This window comes from Phaethon aethereus, assembly GCF_964289735.1.
Source record: "Phaethon aethereus genome assembly, chromosome: 1".
Taxonomy (NCBI): domain Eukaryota; kingdom Metazoa; phylum Chordata; class Aves; order Phaethontiformes; family Phaethontidae; genus Phaethon; species Phaethon aethereus.
The window spans coordinates 127,001,864-127,023,905 of record NC_138575.1 but is presented as its reverse complement, the minus strand read 5'-3'; the positions used below and the strand labels follow the sequence as shown (position 1 = coordinate 127,023,905).

General features: G+C 37.0%; 1 protein-coding gene across 1 annotated transcript in view; it reads right to left on the bottom strand.

Annotated features, from left to right (window-relative positions):
* Positions 1-9,670: 9,670 nt before the first annotated feature.
* CFAP47 (cilia and flagella associated protein 47) overlaps positions 9,671-22,042 on the bottom strand; it is a gene marked incomplete at its 5' end in the record, with an annotated part of 409,359 nt that continues 396,987 nt past the window's right edge. Inside the window, 2 exons of the mRNA XM_082014136.1 lie at positions 9,671-10,325; positions 19,966-20,134. Of these exons, the coding sequence (XP_081870262.1) occupies positions 10,116-10,325; positions 19,966-20,134 (379 nt within the window). The 3' untranslated portion in view covers positions 9,671-10,115. The remainder of the gene's footprint in view (positions 10,326-19,965; positions 20,135-22,042) is intronic.

Genomic DNA, 22,042 nt, shown 5'->3' with positions numbered 1-22,042 from the left:
TGGTGGTATTTATTATTAAGTGAGAAATTAATCACTGATCAGATCGTACAGAAATCTGGTGTAATGAAGTCTGACAAAGTCCAAGGTCTGTCTTTATTTTTCTATCTTCCTTTCTTTCTTCCTTCCTTTCCTTCGTTCTCTCTCTCTTTCTTCCTCCCTTCCTGTCTTCCTCCCTTTCTTTCTTTCTCTCTTTCTTGTTCCCTTCCTTTCTTTCTTCCTCCCTTCCTCCCTCCCTCCCTTCTTCCCTCCCTCCCTCCCTCCCTCCCTTTCTTTCTCTTTCTTTCTTTCTGTCTTTCTGTCTTTCTGTCTTTCTGTCTTTCTTTCTGTCTTTCTTTCTGTCTTTCTTTCTTTCTGTCTTTCTCTCTGTCTTTCTTTCTCTCTCTCTTTCTCTCTTTCTCTCTTTCTCTCTTTCTTTCTTTCTCTTTCTTTCTCTCTTTCTTTCTCTCTTTCTTTCTTTCTCTTTCTTTCTCTTTCTTTCTCTCTTTCTTTCTCTCTTTCTTTCCCTCTCTCTTTCTCTCTTTCTCTCTTTCTCTCTTTCTCTCTCTTTCTCTCTTTCTTTCTCTCTTTCTTTCTTTCTCTTTCTCTCTCTCTTTCTCTTTCTCTCTTTCTCTCTTTCTCTCTTTCTCTTTCTTTCTCTCTTTCTCTCCTTCTCCCTTCCTTTCTCTCTTTCTCTCTTTCTCTCTCCCTTTCTCTCTTTCTTTCTTTCTCCCTTTCTTTCTCCCTTTCTTTCTTTCTCCTTTCCTCCCTTTCTTTCTCCTTTTCTTTCTTTCTCATTTTCTCCCTTTCTCTATGAAATTGTGCCTGTAGTCTGCACTCCCTCAAGGAGAAGGTGCTACAGGATGACTCCAGGCTTGCTGACCCCTCTGGCACCCACAGCTGACGATCACCTCCACTAGGCATGTTAATTAGTTGCTAGAGTTATTAACTGGAAGAGCACATAATCAGTGCCAGATGTTTGGGGGGTTGTTTTTTGGATTGCAACTGCTGCTGCGTTCCCAAACTTATGATCCTGGCTGTTTTGCCCAGGCAAGGCCAAACTCATCTTCATCCAGTCACCAATTTGTCAGCACTTGCTTCTGTTCTTCCAGCCCAGAGCTGTGGTTGTACAACCTGACACCACCACCACCACTACCGCCGTCACTTCTGGTGGAGTATGCGTTAGTTTGGGGAGAGATTGAAAACTATTAGTTAACCTTCTGTTTCATTCTGTGCACCTACATTCTTCTTCCTCAAAGAGATGCTTTTGCCTGGGGGAAGAAGCAAAGCGATATGTCAGAGTTAGTGTATTTACACGCTAATATTTAGATACATGTAATATTTATGTAAAGGAGTACAGTGATGAATGGAAGGTGGTATTTGTGTCAGTAACTGTGACTGGCATCTGGAGAGAAAGCTCTGCTGCTTCTTCAAGTTTTATTGAACATTGTAGAGTGGAGATTTCTCATTTTTAACTTATTTAAATGATGATCATAATCTGCTCACAAGTTCAACATCAGTTATTTCTTTATGTTACTTTCATACTATGTTAAAAATAGTATTCTCTTGAATGCTCTTGAACTACTTTTCCTAGGCACAGTTATATAGTGCGTCAAGATACAGCTTTGCTAAATTTATCCTGATAGGGGCTTTAATTACCTTGTATACTTCCTGGGAAGGAACCAAATGCAGTGACATTTTATTGGGGAACTGAGTTCTTCTTAACCACTTGACTGTCTTTTGTTCATCAAGTGACATTACTAAATCTAAGTTTATCAGATATAGGTCTGTTTGTTTGATTTAAGGAGTCGAAGTGTCTGTTTTTTTAATTGTTCTTCTTCAACATTATGACTGTGGTGTTTTTTCTTTTGAGCTGGTACTGCTACACTGCTAATGTGCTTTCATCCTTGGGAGCCATCCATTCTTGTACCTGCACCCTTACAGACTCTCCTCACTGGCCTCCTCCCCTCCAAACACTCTCTCAATCTATTTTTTATAGATCTGTGCCACTGTCACAGTATTCCATCACAGTTAAGGCTATTCTGTCCTTTCAACTTTAAGCCAGAATTACAGTAGTCCTCCTCTCAAGGAGGACTTGAGAGTCCTCATTGCTTGGCAATGGGATTTTTATTTTGCTTCTTTCTATAAGAGATTTGAACTATGTTTGGTATTTATTTATTTTTATTGTTGGACGATTTCTTTGGCTGATTTTCCTTGATGCACTGCTGGGATCTGCGCTGTTCCTTCCCCCAGTTTTACCATAATTTCTCTTATTTTTTACATTGTGACAGGGATACTGTCAGTGTTGACAGTCCTGGCAGATGTCTGTGACTGGTCCAAGTGCTCCTTAACACCTGTTGATTTTTTCCTCCTGTTTCTAGTTTGAATAATCCTCCATAACCTTGTCAGTTTTCTATGCCAGCTGTCTTGTCCTACTTTCTTTAAGGTGGAGCTATTTCTCACTTACAAGCTTTCTCTTCCCATATAATGCCAGTGAGCCCTCTACATTCATACTGTCCCTCTTCATGCTGCTTTTAATTCATTAATTCAGACACTGACAATCTACCTAGCTGATTCTGTCATTAATCCTCTCTGTTAATAATCAAGTTGGTTTGGTGGGGGTTTTTTTACATTTTGAGAAGTGATAGAAACTGCAACCAACCATCATTCTAGATGTGTTAGCTGATAGCTAAAAATGTCCTCCCAAGAGCAACACCACGATTCACTATCACCTATCATCAGTAAGCTAAACACAGATTTCCTTTGTGTAATTTATTCCTGTTAATACAAACCTGGGGAAGGGGTGCAAAGATAATTTACAGCATGCCCTGAAAGTTAAGATAAGGATTATGTCAAACCACGGATTGATTATATTTAAAGCCATGGGATGCCCCAGAGGCAATATCACCCACTTGTTCCCTCTTATTTACAGCAGCACAGCTCTGGCTTAAACGCTGCTGCTGATCTTGGCAGCCGTAGCACCACAGCACAAAGGGGGAGCGAGGGGGAGAGAACCCTCCAGGCAGCTTCATTGCAGCTTTTGTCCTCTGTCGTCCAAGGTAGGAGCAGGGATGGGTATCGTAATTCCAGACACCTCCTGCCACTGAACTCGAGGAGTTTGACTTCTGTGACCCGCAAATGACCAAGCAGTTCTTACAGATGTTACACCCCCAACTAATAACACTTTTAACGAGCTAACCTAATGTTTCCGTAGCCTATTTGTGTCTCAGTACACCACCACCATGTCACCTAGCAATTAATCCCTGATATGGCAGTAATCATAGCCACTATGTTTACATACTGTTCTCTAAGGTAAAAGAGGTTTCCTTACAAATAATTTTTGTATGATACAATTTCTTTACCACTAAGATTTAATTTTGTAGCTGTGAGCAACTTGCTTGTCTGTGTTTTCCCCTCACAGTATCTCTTCTGTGCAATTTAGATTCAGGTTCACTAAGAACTCACCCACTCACTAAGTAGGTGAGCACAGTAAGACTCAGACCTGAACAAGGTAGCCTTTTGGGGGAGTTGGGGTTTTTTGTGTGTATTGTGGGGTTTTGGGGTTTTTTTTCAAGATAGCAAACATTAAGACAGAAATAAGACAATGATCAATGGAATGCAAGTACCAACTAGTGCTAGCCAGGTAGGTGCATGGCTCAGAAAAGCATTTTAAAATCAAAGGGTTTACATTTTATTGCAACAGTTTATGGCAGGAGCAATGCAAGAGTCAGTGCTTTCAGTTTCAAGTTCTTTCAGCTTTCAACCATATTTTCAACCTACTACCCACAAGTGTGCTCTGAATTTTGAAGCCTGAACATTAAGCTTGACTTTCCAAGTGCACTGTTTTGCAAGTATATATTTATTTTACATTTTAAGGAATACAAATAATCACTATTTTATTCTTACATTAGATGTATAAATGTTAACTCCATAATATACCACACATTAGAGAGAACCATTCAGAAATGGACTTAGGATGCTGGCAATAAACATTGCTGACCCAGTATCTTTGGGTTTGTTTTGTCTGTTCAAGTCAAAAGCATTTCAGATTGTTGGCAAGGGTGCACAATATATTAAAAGCTGGATCCCAGGTATCATCAGTCATGATGCCTAAACAGTACTAGAAAAATGCACCCTATTCTCATCAAAGAATACGGAAGTTTCATACCTCACCCTGAAGTCTGTTTATTAACAGGTCATCAAGAATCTTTTTTTTCATAGACTAATTTCTTCAAAATTAAAACCTGTCTTCTGAGATACTGCTCTTAGAGAAGCTTGTGTGTGAAGTTGTTGGTTATGTCTTCTTCTGAGAATTACAATTGCAGGATTTCATTGATTTGCAATGTACATTTTGCACCTTGGTATTATATAAAGTAACCAGGACCAAGGAGATGTGAAATCAGGACGCAGCTACCCTTTACACATTATATTCACAATATCAGGTCTGTAGGCTACAGCAAAGACATCCTGCAAACCTGCAAACCTACTATTATTAATGGAAAAACTGAGCCTTTGATTTTTCTGCACGTTGGTACGTTGGATCTGATGTGATGAACACCAATACTATTCATTTAATAACTGGCAGGATTTTACTTTGTTGCCTTACCCTTCTCGGTACATGTGATCTATTGTCACTTAGACTTGTGCCAGACTGGTTTGATGGCATCTGCTGTGTACTTGTATGGTGGGATGAGCAGTGAATTATCAGGTTTTCCACTGACAGATTTATTTTTTTTTTTTTTACCATGAGAAACTGGATACTTTGCTGAAAAGAGGTAAATCCTAGCATAAAGAGGGAAAAAACCCTCAAAAATTCTCCTTACCCCATGCCTTTCCCTGTATTTCTTTGGTCACCAAGCAGTGCTTTTTGGACAGACTTCCATGCAGTGACCTTGACATCCATGTCCTGCCATTATCTCACCACACTGTCATCGCACCATAGTCTCAAAATGTAAAATATCCTACTATAGGAAATTTGACACTACTATTAGTATTACAATAACTGCAGTAAAGTAAACTGCAGAAGAATAAGTTTCATGTCAGTGGAGGCAGAAAAGCTAGTAGATGAATTGCATTCCTTTTTAGATGAATCTTCTATGGATCAGCAGGTTTATTCAGAGTTACTTAAAAAGCAGTTAACATTCCATTAGCAGCAAACTGTGATCTGTGTCAGCAGTAAAGCACTGTTCAGTCATTTATTTTAGAATGAGCAGTCACTGCAGGGAGAAATAAAATTATTAAATGTCACACAAGCAAATAAATAGTAAGGTAAAGCCAGGGATTTTCTTTCTTATTCTAAATATTAAGCCTTCCTCCTATGAATATTTATTAGTATAGAACATTTTTTTTTCCTGATGTTCACTATATGCAGGATGAGTCAGAAGTTTCCATTTCTTCAGATAGTTTGGATTTGTGATCAAAGAGAAAAAAAGTGCATGCTCAGATTTGGCTGCTGCCATGTTATGTTATTTTATTCAAGTAGGAACATTGTTGGTTCAGCATTGTGTCCTCTGCTAACCTGGCTTCAGTCCCAAAGAGCTGTCTTAAAATAATACCCTTCCTTGCAGCTAGCAGGAGAAATGCATATGGCCCCATGCCCCAATGGGGCTCTTTACCCGATCATGGTTACTTTCTGTGCTGTCATGGTTTAACCCCAGGCAGCAGCTAAGTCCCACGCAGCCGCTCGCTCACTGCCCCACGGTGGGACGGGGGAGAGAATCAGAAGAGTAAAAGTGAGGAAACTCATGGGTTGAGATAAAGTTTAATAGGTAAAGCAAAAGCCGTGCACACACGCAAAGCAGAACAAGGAATCCATTCACCACTCCCCATGGGCAGGCAGGAGTTCAGCCATCTCCAGGGAAGCAGGGCTGCATCACGCATAATGCTTACTTGGGAAGACAAATGCCATTGCTCCAAATGTCCCTGCTATACCTCCTCCTTCTTATTTGCCCCAGCTTTACATACCGAGCATGACATCATATGGTATGGGGTACCCCTTTGGCCAGCCTGGGTCAGCTGTCCCGGCTGTGTCCCCTCCCAGCTCCCCGTGCACCCCCAGGCTGCTCGCTGGCAGCCCAGCACGAGAAGCTGGACTGTCCTTGACTGCTCAGCAACACCCCAAAACATCAGCACGTTATCAACAGTTTCTCACCCCAAACCCAAAACACAGCCTCACACCAGCTTCTGTGAAGAAAATTAACTCTACACCAGCTGAAACCATTACACGTGCTTAACCCAGTCCTTTATCTCTCAACTCTCCTGACTCAGACAAAATCTGCACTGACACAGGAGCTAATGTTAGGCTCTTATTATTCTTGAAAGTCAAATTTGATATTCTAAAACCTTTTTAAAACGACTGAGATCAGGTATAAAAAAGTCTTAAGTCATTGGTACCATAGCTAGCCAGACATGAGCAGAACAAGCAATCTTAAATCTTCAGATTTTTGCAGCAGCAAAACCCACTCCAAGGTGAGCTGCTGGCAGGGATCCTAAAAACATTGCCACGTTATCCTTGTGTCATTCTCCGACGTGGTATTGAGCCAAATAAAGCTCAGCCAAAATCAATTAGAAGTTTGATTGCTTTTGTACTATTTTGAAGCTAGTGCTCTGACTGTAGAGTTCTGCAGCCTCCCAGGGCAGATTGTCCCCACTACTGGACATGTGACAGAAAACCACGAGTTCAATAGTTGCAAAAGCTGCATGGTATTTTAGTAACAAATTTAAATGTAGACCCCGTTCCCAAAGTAACCAGTTCTACATTACATAATAATGTTTCTTCACAAGATTTTAATATTTTTTTTTAATTACTCTGAAAGATGAATCATTATAGAGAGACATAAAGAGACAAGGCAGGAAGAAATATAAATAAGCAGGTGGTGACTACACTGGTTAGCCAACTAGTATTTCTTGTAAGCCAGTAACAAGCAGATGCATAGCTGACTCATGTGTGTCATGTAAGACTATGATTAAGACATTGGCCTTAAGTGTCATGTTGACTTTGAAAACTTTTATGTTGTGACTTTTATATTTGTAGATATCAAAATACATAAGTGAGATCAGTACTAGTAACTTTAGATCTCTAATCAAAATTAGCAATTAGAAATTAAGAGCTATTGTTTACAGCAATAACCAATATCCCCCATTTCCCTGAGATTCCGCTGTACCTGCAAATAGATTAATGTGAAGGGATTTACTCCTTTTTTTCATCAATTTCAGAAGAAAAGGATGCTGAAGGTTGCTCTACTGTGGATAAACAATGTTAAGTTTTTCTCTTCCAGATTCTTCTAGTGGTTGGTCTGGTATAGCATGAGAGCACATAAAACATTGTGAGGGCTTCTTCAAAAGCTGTAACCTTGAGGCTGTGTTCATTCTCTCCCATTTTCTTGTAAGAAGATTATAATAATAAATAGTAATTTTGAATAAGTTCTAAGCTAAATCACTTGAATTTTTTTTTTTTTTAGTCCTGAGCCCTAACTGCAAGAAGTGTGTTTAGACTATCTCCCAGTTAAACTCCTCTGCAGATTACATTTCTAACGTGCGGGGTGATGGCGAGCAACTTGCCTTGCTGTTCTGAAGCTTGGATGGAACGGTGGGTCCAAAAGCTTTGGAGTAAATCCTCCAAGTTTAAATAAGAAAAGCAGCATTTTACAATTTTTTCTCATGTGAGTGTTTTCCTTTCAGGAGTTGAAACTCCAAGATTTTCAATACAGCTCAGTAATTCTAGTAAAAAGGAGGGAGCAAGTAATGAATAGAACTGATCATTCTGGAAATCTTCCAGTGCTGCTGCTTAGAAACTTTTTTTTAAAGAGATATACTTAGAATTATCCCTTGTGTTATAAACAATACAGTCACATCAGTGATGGAAGTGCAAAGCATAAATCCAGGGACCAAAAAGAAATTTCTTTTTAATAGACAGTTTATATAGTCAGTGTAATCCATAAATGCATGCGGATAATATGTAAAACATTGTGGAAGTTGCAACCACACAGATACAATGCTCTTTATTTAAATCACCCTTGCAAATATGTTCTTAATATAAGAAAAAATATTTTTAGTTGTCTAAACTCTGTAAGAAATAAGAAAATGTAATACGTTTTCAAGAATACGTACAAATTTGACTGATGATGGCATATCTTGCATAACTCATGAGTGAGCTCAAACACATCGAAAAAAGTTTGTAATTTGGTCCAGAAATCATAGATTATGCTTTAAGACAGGTAACATAATTAAACTGCATCTCTGAATACACCCCTCTGTTATTATCTTATTGTATAAAGTTTGCATATGGATTTCTAAAAATGTTTTAATGTATGACAGAATGTGAAAATCTGCTACATGTAACAGCAAGTGCAGGCAAGCAAATTGTGAAATAAGATTTCTGGAGTCAGCACCGTTTAATTGTTGAGTGATTCACCTGTATGCCACCTGCTAACCCATCTCTAGTAGAATTACAAATTTTTGAGCATCTTGCAAACAGGTGCCATTTTAAATAGGAAAGCAAAACTCTAAATAAGTGAAACAAGGAAAACAGAGCTTTTACAAAGAAAAGTTGTCGCTGAAATACTTCCTGAACAACAAGACCAATAATCAGTTGTGAAACCATTGCATATTTCTGATCCATAAATTCTGATTTCTTACAGTCAGAGAAGCACTTACTTCATTTATATATGCAAATAGAGCCTTCCTATGAAATCTAGCTGTATTTGTGGTCCCAATAGAATTTAAGGTAAATATTGCAACAGCTTCTCAATGTCTTTTAGATATATACCAGTTATCACTATTGACAATATCCTTCCTGTGTTGTGTACTGAATTCATAAGGTAGATTTTATTCTTACTGCAGATTACCTGGTTTCTGACCAAAATGGGGCACACTGCCTTTAAAAGGAGATATTAAACACTGCCGTTGCCATTTTATATGTTCCAAACATTTTCTGTAATAGCTTCTCTAAAATGTGTGGCATAAACAAAATACTCAAGCACATTGCAGTAAAATGATTTTATTGGTGCTCATTTACACTGACCTACATTGGTTGTTCTCAGGCTCCCCACTCCTGAGCAATGATGCTCATTCTGTATTTGAGCCAAGAAAGCACTTAATCTGTGCCAAGCCATTTTTTGTTAAAGTACGTTCCGCCATCAAAATAAAGGCACAAATACAATTTACATTCTATTAGTACAATCAGGAAAAACAATCTCAATGAAGAAAGAAGGCAACAGTAATATAACCAGTGGTCTTACAAAGCATGTCTGCATAGATCTAATTTTCCACATTACATCAAGAGCAAAGCAAGCCTGAACATCCATCTGAAGTTACCTGTGGATGGGAAGGATGGAAATGGAAGCACAATATGAGAGGCACCTCTTTTTTAGAAAACAAGTAAAAGCTGGCTCAGATTCCTCACTGACTTTTCATAGCTTTCTATAGTTCAATATTCTAAAGCACTTTCTAAAATTTACTTAACACAAAAATACTGGGGGAGGACATTTTATTTTCACTTGTTGTTATGTATAATTATCTAAGATTTTGAAGTGTTATGGGATAAATAAATCGGGATTCTTATTTTAAACAAAGTAAAGATGACATAATTAATGAAATTTTGCCAAACCAAGAGAATCTGAAAGGCATTCAAGCTCTGAACACACAACATATAAACATGTTTCATCTTGGCAAAACACTGCAAACCTTGGGAAAGCATTTTATTGTAAAAGAGATCAGGGATTGGTTTGCTTGCTTGGTTTGCATGGCTGTAATGTGTTGAATCACACAGAACATTCATTGAAGCTTCCTATTAAAGTCTTATCAAACTAATATCCCTTAGAAAGCAAAGTTAGTTTGAATTCCCCAGTTTTCAAGTACATTTTTTCAACTCAAACTTTTTTCTCATTAGAACTTGCTGATATCTATATGATATACATAGCTGTTAGGTAAACATCTGAAATTGTTCATAGAAAAACAAGAGTATTATTAGAGCTCAGGCACTCTGAATCCTCCATATAAAGCATAAAATCAACGCATATCATATCTGTTTAAAAAAGAATAAAAAAAAACATATCCTGTTTTATCTGTGGAATTTATTTGACGAAAGTGTCTACCTCACATGCTCTCCCACAAAAAAAAATAACTGATCATAACTTTCTCTATTTTGTCCTCAGGACCAAAGGTGCCCCCTTGATTGGTGAGGATACTCCAGTGGTTGTAAGTTTCAGATTTTCACGTAAAAAATTGCGCTGTCGAACTGTGGCTGATCTTACGTAACTGCTGGTAGAAACCACTTTTGCTGGCCTTGTAGGTGGTATGGTCTGTGGAGGCAGTCCATTGATTTTATACGTCCACTGCATTGATTGTGTCTGAAAATAATGAACAGAGGCATAGAAAAAAATGATCAGTGATCAAATACCTTGAAACTTTTTGACAGTGATTTACCATGCTACATTGATTATAAAAGGTATTTATCCTTTTCCATGTAAGGTAATGGAATAACACGGAATAAGAACTGCATTCCTGGAACAGAGAGAACTGAAATCACATTTAACTTTATGAATTCAGGATCAAACATAACAAAGATAAGAAATTTAACTTCCTAGCTGATCTAAAATTCCTTTTTTTTTTTTTAGTAAACCCCATAGCTCTGTATGTTTTTCAAAGGTAATTATTCCGTAGTACAATATAAATGCCTCAGGTTTATACTGTAGGATTTAATTGCAGCTCTGGTATTGGTAATAATGGTATTATCAAATGGTGGATTTTTTGCATTAAAATAATGAACAAAACTAAAAGAAAAGGACTCTAAGTATGCACAAGAGAATTGCAGCTTCATGTTGAAATCTCCAGTTTAAAGAATAGTTATGTGAATTGAAAATGACACTCTTCCTTTGCTTTCTGTTTATAACTGGTCTCTAGGAATGGAGCATATGTTTCTATGTCATGTCTTGTAATGCTTGAGTATTTGATTCTTGCTGAGTACGTGATTTTTATTCTCACTACACAGCTCATCCACCCGCACTTAAGGAGTATTATTTCTATGCATATGAAGGCTATACCGCTGTCTATCATCTCCCATGTTTCATTTGTGTTCTGAAGCAGAATTTTGGTTGCTAAAAAGCCATGATCTTTCAGTATTTTTGTTTTTTTAATTTATCACTTTTGGAATAAACCTGCTTTCAATAATTAATCTTCAGCATTATCCTTCCAGTCATTATACCTAGGAAAAGGTCTATTCATGGGTCTTTAGTTTACTGTTCTCCTTTTTCTCTAAAGAAACCACAAACAAAACAAAAAAAAAATACAAAAACTCCAAAGATTTAAAATGATATGTCATTATGTACAACTTTGTACCATGCAAAAGAAAGACAAAGTGTTGCATGCCCACTTCAGACGTGCACCGTCATCTATTCCTTCACACTCAGCAACTGGAAACCCCTATGGGGTCTATGTTTGGGGCCTTTTTTGCTTCCAAGGCACTTGTAGGGAACACGGAGTGAAAAATATAGGATGATGTAGGTCTATCGAAATATTTTAATTCCAAGTGATTTTTTTTTTATATACAGAACATGGAATATAGTGCATGTACACAGTACACAGAACACACGAGACTATGACTTTTGCAGCCTCAAAGCAGTGGAGTCACATTAAATAAATTATATTTCCCAATTCCCAAGACCTGTCTTTCCACATTTGGCACAGCCTTGCAATCACACAGCCAGGCTGCTTGTGGTTCTAGAGTAGTTTTGTTGGTTTGCATCATGCTGCATTGACCTAGAGACATGGCTTGTAGGATCACCTTTCTCTCCTGCTCCAAGTCATAGAGATTTATAATTACAAAATCAGTTGTGATTTATGTAATTCTTCTCCCATCTAAAACTAACTTAATCCTTAGAACAATCATTTCTAAATATAACCATTACACCTAACATTAGTGTCCTTTTTCATCCAAAGAAACAAAAGGCCAGAAAGGCTACATATACTCACAAACCAATCTAGAAATCAGTGCAACAGTCAGCCTCAAAGCTCAAGAGTTTTTCCCTCCCTGACTTCCAACACGGGTGGCTTTGTGGCCCATCTCATCAAAATTTTGTGGCAAATTTTCACATAGCATAAAAGCCATCAACCATCTCCAGAGCATAGTGTGTACATTTGTCTAGTTATTTCTTGCACTCTGACAATTAATTATGGCCTAGGTAAAGCACTACACAGGCCACAGGGAAGAGCAGTCAACCTTCCCTGTCTCAAGCTTTCTCTACAGTCATCCCCTACCTGTAACAACATACAGAAGAGAATAAAAAGAATGTTAAAGTGGCTCCTCAACTTTATTAAGTTTTGTTAAATATCAATTTTATATCTGTCACCAAAAAAGTTTGAAGTGACGATGTTTACCTTTGTTTTTTCTTTGTTACCCTGTCGGTGCTGAAGTATAATTAAGGGGTATGATTGCACGCAGTTTTGCATTCATCTTGCAGCTCTTCAGCAGGAAGAAGTTTCAGACCACTGAACTGTAAATGCTTTTGCACAAGCTTTGTTCTCTGCTACATGCTTATACAGCACTTATAGTATTTCACATATAGGCTGCATACACTTACAGATCTTAAATGTCATCACCATAAGAATCTCTAATTGTGGTGCTTCTTGTTAGGCAACTGGTTTCAACCAGTGTTTTGGTAGCTAAATTTATATTTTTCTGTGTTAATGTTGAAAGAACAGGTGACTTTTTTTGCTGTGTATTTTTAAAGAAACATTTTTTAAAACCTCTACTTTAAAATTGGCAGTACTGATTTTACATAGTGTCTTCTGAATGAATTGCCTTATTCAAATATGATTAGTAAGCATAAGATCTTAATAGATATTTTATCATGCATGTATAATTTTTAAACGTTCATTACTATTCTGCTAAAATCAAAATCTAATTTAAATTGAATATTATTCCTGTGTAAAACTGGCAGATTAACTCATCTTTATTCTCAACCTTACTTAATACTGTGAAATGATCTAGTAACTCCACTGCCTGTAGAAAAGTCCAGCAAAAGCAGTTGTGACATGGACCAATATTGGTATCTTATGTCCAAAGATAAAGATGTAATTGAAGAAAAATAAATATCTCTGCCAAGTTAGCTAAATGTTTTATTAACTTCAGTAAAAGATTAAATACTTTATCTTTCTTTAGTATTGCAGATGAACGATTTAGTTTAAAGAAAACTTAACCTCAGGGTCATATTCACTGTGTGCAAGTCTCATTAATCACTTCAAGGTCACAGAAAAGACCTAATAGGTGTTTCAGCCAATGATTTAAACTGAATATCAAGTTACTAAAAAATCATTTCCATTCATGAAATCCACACGTATTGTAACTTTACTGTATATAACATTCTTGATTGCTTGAAGTGCAATTTAAACAAACGTGGTGGGCTATGCCACCTCTTAATTTCATTTATCATCAGCATCAAACAATTGATATAGCCTTCTGGCTAATTTTGCTAGTTTTCAGTTTGCTATACAAATGTCCTAGATTGTATGTTTTGTGAAAAAAAAAATTGTAGCTGGACATGGTGAAAAAAAGCTGCTTATTCTGTTGCTGCTGTGGCCTGTGTCAGGTGTGGTTCTGTGGCAGGAGAGATTGCTCTTTCCCTGATGGAAACTCATTAGGCTCAATAGGGAAAATGTCGTGGGCATTATCACATGAACCCTTTAGCTTGGACCCATCAACCTAAACCAGCAACAACTAAAAAAGCAAAACAGAACAAAACAAAACACCCTAATTTATCGTTTCATCACCTTGAACTATGGTAGTCCATCTATTGTAAATCATGTGCTATCATCCAAAACAGTTGGAGACAGTCACTGTGAAAAAAATTGGGCACTTATGTACTATTTACTGAAAGGAAGACTCTTGTTTTAGTTCAGCATTTTCTGCTATAGGGGAAACAAGTGTTACAGAAATGGAAGAGAGTTACTGTAACTGACAACATAACTTTGGTTAGTGCCTTGTTTAGCTCTAGAACCACTTAGAATTCAGTAGTTTTCAAGACAACCTAGAATTCAGTAATTTTCCAAAAACCTTAGACACCCACAAATGTCTGTTTTACTAGAATATTTAATTTTCAAGGGCAAAATATTAGGTTTTCAAATGCTGCTGAAGCCATAAGTATTTTCTTTCAGGATAAGGCTGTACAGCTTAACTAGAACAACTGTTGAAACTAATATGAAAACTGCAGCAAGAGCAAGTCTACCAAGTTCAGAATCTGTGCAAGTGCCTCAAAGCTGCTGCTTTGGGTTTCCAGGTCAGACATGTTTCAGCAAAGTAAAAGACAGATCAAGTTTTATTCTTTTCTGGAGTGGTGGAAAGGAGAGAGGGATATGACCGTATAATTATGATATAATATTTGATTACAAGCTGTGTTTACTTGCCTAAGAAGTGGGTCAAAATTTCCCAAATCAGAGGAACTCTTCCTCTTCCCATGCTTAAGGCAGTGCAGTTTATTACATCAAATTTGGTACAATTCTAATACTAGCATTGATAATAACAAAGTCTACAGATGAAGGTATTGAATCTACTACAATCTACACAATTTACTAGACTAGAAATATCAAAGAGAGTCTCTGTTAAGGATATATGTAATATAAACATAGGTATTTAAGAATCCCAGGCTCCCTGCAATGCATCTCTAGGCCTATTTCACACTCAATTTAAGAAGAAACACCAGACCACAGTTTGAATGTCCTTGACAATCTGAGGGAGTATTTCTTGTTGAAATGAATGACTTATCAAAACTTCAAAATTCCTGATGACTATAACCTAATTAAGTGCGAAGAGAACAATAATTTGGATCACGTGGTTGGAGTAACAGCCATCTGCAGAGCTAAATCTTTCTGAAGAATGTTTTGAAGAATTACAAAATGAGATGCGTGCTGCCACTTTTTACTAAATATCGTAAATTATTCTAGTAAGTTATTTAACCATCTTGATGGCTGACTGAGTAATGTTCATGAAGTAATTTATTCAGCAAATACTGGTAACAGCCACCAAATAATTTATATAAAAGTATATTTTTTGGTATTCAATCCATTCCTACAGATGGCTCATGATTCATAGGATTAATTTGCAGAACACAGATCATCCATACGTATTCACTGTAGGCTGGCAATGCTGCTGTTACATGCTAATTAATTGCCAGAGAAATCTACGTTAGGAGGGCGTTAAATGTTGGGAGCAAGTATCAGGAATTTTAAGGTAAATGGTATTCCAATTATCTTCCAAACACTGTTAACTCAGGAAAGTCCAAATAGAATTTTCAAGACTTCCAAATAGGTTAAAACACAGGAAATTACAGATAGTGCACCCAATATTCCCTGACCCCTAATTTATATTGCAGTGGTGACAAGCAAAAAATTACCAATTATGGTCAGTGTATACGGAATGAAATTAAACCACACCTTTATGTGAACTATGGAAAAGAAGAGCAAAGGCAAGAAAACTCATGGATCAAGATAAAGACAGTTTAATAAGTGAAGGAAAGAGGGAAAAAAAACCCCAAACAAAAACCAACACAAAACAAGTGATGCAAAGGCAGTCACTCACCACCTCCCACACGCAGACCAATGCCCAGCCAGGCTCTGAGCAATTTCTAATGAAGATGGCTAACAATCATTTTCTAAGATTAGAGGAACATTTCCAGATAGAATTAAAAGTGGCTAAATTGAGTTCTGCATTTCAAATATTTCACAGCATTGCTTAGATGCAATACAATCAATATCAACCATTCCTCCAGTCCTGGCAATGGTTTGAATACCCTCATACAGCAACAATTACCATATTGTTATTATTTTTCGGCATTATGACAATTAAATTGTCAATAAGCAAAGTAACCTTTCCTCATGCTTGTTGTCACGGTGAAACCAGGACACCTGTGAATCAAAAATTTTCATTAGCGATTCTGCACTTAAAATCCAGTGGTGCTAATTATAGGATGTGCCGCATTCACTGCCTGTAACAAACTTTCTGGATCTCTGCTTTTAATTGTGAAACTCAGGTCAACAACAACCAGTGGTGAGGACACAGGTGATGTCTTATTTAATGTGAAACTATTTCAATTATCCTATTAACTTTGTTACATTTTTTCCTTCTTCATTCTGTTTGAGAGATAGAATTTAGAATAACATTAAACTATGGTAATTAACCAATCCAGCAGGAACAACGCAGAACATATTTTCACCGAGCTACTGAATATGTAACAGTACCATTTGCTGTTAAGATAAGCCAGTTTGCATAGACAGGCTTAGAGAAGCCACACCTGGGTACTGTGGCTTGCACGCTACATCATTTATTTCCAGAACAGCATGACAAATGGTTTTGATATGCTATCTTCCATAGGCTAAGTTAGCGATTATTCAGTAATAAAGGTCCACAAGCCTGACTTCTGGAGGGCTTGATAATGTTACCCACAATCGGGTTTACCCTGACATCTATTTTATCTTTTAAGACTTACTTTGCATGCTCTCTGCTTTAGAACATCCCCGAAGTCTCAGCCACGAATTACAACGCAATTGCTCGGCTTTCTAGCTGAACTCCGCACAGTGCAAGCAAATTAACTGTAAGCCAACCTGAATACACCCTTTCCCAAGGCTTCGGCAGCCTCCTGGCTGCGCCGCCGTGCGCCTGGCAGCGATCCCTGCCCCGGGAAGCCTCCGCAGAGCAGCCCCTGCCCCAGCTGCCTCGTGCCGTCCTCGGGCAATGTCGGTTTTCTGTGCAGCTGTACCGGCACATCACAGCCCAGCTCCGAGATGCCGGTGCGGCCAAGGAAGTCATTTTTTTCCTCACGGCGCTTTATAGGTTATCTAAGCAGCATGCTCTCTTCACTAATTTATCATTAATGGCAATACATTTTCTTCAGTGAGAACTGTGCTGTTACTAAAGCTATTACAAATGTGGAATTTTGATTATGGAATAATACCTATTTAAAATACCTATTTAAAAATGCTCTTCATGCACTATGTCATTGTTTCTAACTTGTAGTTTAACTAGATTAGAATGTCCTCTTTCACAGCTACAGGAACAAGCATGATTATTTTCTTTACCGGCTCTTTATTATATTTCATTTTTTGATCTACAGAACTTTTTAAGTAATTTGCTGTGTCACTTTTACAAAATTAAGATTCCTAACAGCTATTTAAATAATGGTCTAACTTCAGTTGTTTTGATACGTAGTTGATTGAGAACAGAAGTTTTAATGATTGTTAAAGAATATTTAATTGCTTCAGAAAAGTAATTAAGGTTTTCTGCTATTAATAAAATCTACTGTACGTATTCAGGAATATTAAAGTCTTAAAGAATCCACAAAATATCCCACAAAGTACATGATTTGTGTGCAGAAAATATAAATGAGGCTACATTATTTCAATTACATATATACATTCCATTAATAAAACGTACACACTAAATTCTGGTGAAGACAAATTGTAATCTCTTAAAGCTAATTAAGTCCTCAGGATTGGGTTCTCAGCAGGGCAACTAAACCAAAAAAATTGCATGTACAATATTTGCATTTAATGCTTTCAACAAATGAGAAAAAGATTACTGTAGGATCTTTCTCCATAATCCCAACCTCCCATTTTACTTTACAACACAATTGTAATGAGCAACATAAAACAAAGAACTTACAGTCTTCTCTGGTACTTTACAGCCTAATTATCACTGTTCATTGAAGCACACAAAAATGATGGTTCTGCTATTCACAATTCAGAATTTAAAAATAAAAATATGTTAATGTTAGGGCTGTGACTTTACCCCCAGAAACTGAAAGGAAATTTTACAGCAAGAGTGCTGTAGTCTTTTACTACAGCAGCATCAGTAGAGAGGCGACACTAAAAGAAAAGAAACTTCCTCACTGCTTTTGGACTATTTTTAAATAGCAAAGTCTCAGCCAGTATATCGGTTAGAAAGGATATGTGCAAGAGAGGTTCTTCAGTCTCAGGTCCGTTATTAATTGTGTTCACTGCCTCCATTATTATTCCCCAAATGACGGTGATTTAATACTGCTTTTGCCATCTACCTAAATCTGTCTCCCTCAGGTCACTAATGAAAATTATTTCAACTAACAGGAAATGCAGAAATTAGTATCTGGTATTCTCAACATGGTATCAAGTCTTGTTTCAGGTAAATGTTGAGAGCGCAGCAGCAGAATTACACATGGTCACAGATGCTCTGGCTTACGTCAGAACTACAGGAATGACTCTCTTGTGTGGAGAGGCCGGTGCACACAACAGCACTACCAATAAGAGCAAAGAGAGCACAAGCCTCACCAAAACATTCCTGAAACACCTTAATACTTCAATTAGAGTAAGAATGTTAGAAATACTTCTAATATACTGTTGATGGTGTAATATTGGTCCTAATCGTGCCTACGAGCATTAAGAGTCCTCAATGTATTTTTGAACACGCAGGAATACATAGGACAAGATGTGATCTGATATGTATATGTAATACCTGTGAGTGACTTCCTACACCCACACACAGTACCAAAGGGGGAGGTGTAAAGAGCCATCTGCCTAGATCATAACCAGAGACTGAGGTGTGAGTAGATGTAGGTTAAAAATCCAGTTACTCAAAGCCCACCTGTACTGATAAATTCCTAAAAGTAAATTTTGGATTACTAACTGAGTTCTTAGAAAGTTAATAATAATCTTCGAACATCATATTTATCCCATTCCAGACAAATTCATTATGTTAAAGCTCATTGTTAGTGATAGAAGTTAAGCCAAAGACAAACATGACTACCACATCTACCTGTATCATGCCTAAAAACAGGAGCTCGGTTCCAGAACTAGATTAGAACATGCTGAGCTCTTTAGATGTGTCATATAGCATTATGTAAATATAAAAAACCCACAGAATAAATTCAGTCACTTATTTTCTTTTTCAAAGGGAAGAGCAATAAGCACCACTGTTGTTTATGTAAAAAGACTAAATTAATCAAATATCTAATATAGTAAAAGAAAACAAGTAGGAGGGATTAAAGAGCCTTCTTGTTTTTCCAGGATTTGAATTTCTTATTCACTGTTGTACAAGTTGTCACTCAAAGAGATAAAACACTACAGTTAGTTATTTGCTATGCATCTTTTTATCAACTTTGTTTTGACCATCTTATTTTCTGATGATCTTATTTTTTAAATCATTATTGCTGTTTCACTTCTAATATAGTAGCCTGAAAACATTGCCAGCACGCAGTGAATAGATTTAAAGAGCAATCCATGATTTACAGAGAGTTTGGGGTGTTGGCTGCTGCTGTATGTTTTCCACAGTTTCCTTTTAAAGAATGATTTAAAAATTAGTTCCTGCAGTAATAAGAACGTTTTTACTACTGAAGGAATAAATGTCTTCAAATGTTTCCCGACCTTCAGGCTTACAGAAGATACTTGGCTACAAATTCTTTTTATTTATTTTGAAGGTTGTTTTAAAAAAGTTATTCCTGGTTTCAAGTTCTGAAATTCTGCCTTCTACAGTTTAGGATCTAGCTTTCAGTGCCTTTGATCCTAGGAGGATATTACTTGTATAATACAAGTAAAATCAATAACCTAGGTCTCACATATTCAGTTACTCATATATTCACCAGTTTTTAACATGATTATTTTGATTCTCTGTGAAAAGTCATTCTGTCATGTTGTATATGGAGCTGGGGCAAACGTACTGAGATAAGTACCTGTCTGTGGTGATGATGGCAAAGCGATAACATAGAAATTCAAATATAATATATTTTTCCAGCTTGTCATGAGCTCATTTTCAAAATTTAGTTTTAATTTTATTATTTAAATTTTATTAGATTTAATATAAATTATTAAATATTAATATAAATATAAAATGATAAAAAGATTTAATATTTTGTCCATAGTGAAGAGTAGTAAAACCACAGTGCGTGCATTTATGTGTTTCAATGCTGTTTTTTTTTACAGGATTTCTTTTTTTCCTTCCACCCCTTGTGTACTGCATTCAGGAAGGCTTACCTGAATTACAAGTGTTGCTGTGTGCTTCTTGCCATACATCCTTGGCTTGAATCCCACCGTTATATGTGTTCCCACAGTGCCTGCTGGAAGAAGTTCTCCAGCTTGCGGCAGCACAAGGAACTCAGGATCGCTGCCCGCCAGGAAGTGTGCAGTGAATGGCTCTGGATTCCTACAGAAAAGCACAGGAGGTTATTGTGCCTTTTACAGGATCTTACCACAGTTTATCTACAATCTAAAACTTAGGCCACCACGTGGCATGACTCGGGAAACTTGGCAGCCCATGGAATGCATATAGAATTTTAATAGCATTCTTACAGAATAAATATTCTGTAGTAATTATTTGCACATATTTATGATATTTATATGCAGGGACCTGCATACTCGTCTTCCACTTCAAGCATGCTTACATGCTATTATAAATATTACAATAAATACAGAAAAATGATAACATTTGCCACTAGAAAGAAAAGAATCATCTGACCTCTGAAGATATAAAAATACTGATAGAAATAAATTCCATATCAGAGTGAAAATCCACTTTTCCTATTAAAAGCCCCTCACTTTTCCAATCTCTAATCAAATAAAACTGGCAAGCCACCCATTTTATTAAGTTATTGATTTTGCACTGTAGTGAAATATTACTAAATTGGGAGGGAGTTCTGAAAGCCTTGAAATGAACATTTGGAAAATAATAGTTTTGTATCACTTTTTTCCTCATTATTCATATCCCATACACTAAACACTTCAAGATATTGCAATAATAATAATTAGGTTCCTCTATTGGTATTACTGTATATCTCATATCTTAAAGAATTTGTCACAGGTACTGCAGATCTTGTCTAATTGCTAGTTTCATGGAAGTACTGTTGTGCCCAAAGAAAATGTCTTATTCCTTGTAAAGACAGTGGCTAAGGACTACAAAACAATCTTAGACCAATCCCAGACTGAAGCCTGTCTATCACAGGTCCTCCAGGGACTCCTTGCCATAAACTTTCTCTGCATGAAAAGAATATACATTTTTGTATTTTCCAGCAAGGCATTCTCCTTTTAGTCTTTATATGTGTTGCTGAGGACAACTCTATCACAGAAAAAGAAGAAAAGAAATTGAAACTAGAAATACAATGGCATGGTCAAAAAATAATTCAAAACACCCTGCCACAGTACAGAAGGACAAATATCATCCATGCTTAGAGGGAACACATTTTTAGTTGATAAACATTGAAGAATGAAAAACTAACACCATCTCAAAGAAAAGCTGTTCAAATATGTTTATTCATGGATTGTCACACCAGAAATAACACTTATTTTCAAAGAAAATACTCACAACTAAGTGAAACTTATTATTTTATGACAATTCATGTCTCTATGGAAATGTCCCACATTTCCTGGGAACTGCTATTAAGTGGGTGGTACGCTGGCTCTATGTCATCTTGCTCAAAAATAGTTCTCCTTTGGAATATATTCTCATAAAAGGTTTTCTTAAATTCAAAATACTCATGAAAAAAAGGTCACATTGCAAGTTTGTAGAAATAAATAGTGCAAGTGCAGAAAAAGGAAGCCAAAAAGCTTCTGCCTCCTTAAAAAAATTAAACTGACATTTAATAGTGCCATCAGACTTGGGCACATTAGGAGAGTTAGCCTAGCTTTTCCTTTAGGTGATGACAAGGTGGGCAAAATTACTGAATGTCTGACACTGCACTTCAAGTCTTGTGACATCAAACCTATGCTGATGATCTCTTTTCATGGTGCCTAAAGTTGTGCAGCTGAGTTTATACCTCTGGGCCATAAGTACTAATCCTGCTGTGGCCTGAGTTCCTGTCTATCACAGAATCACAGAATCATTAAGGTTGGAAAAGACCTTCAAGATCATCAAGTCCAACGGTTAACCCAACACCACCAGGCCCACTAAACCATGTCCCAAGTGCCACGTCTACACATTTTTGAACACTTCCAGTGATGGTGACTCCACCACCTCCCTGGGCAGCCTGTTCCAATGCTTGACCACTCTCTCAGGAAAGAAATTTTTCCTAATATACAATCTAAAGCTCCCCTGGAGCAACTTGAGGCCATTTCCTCT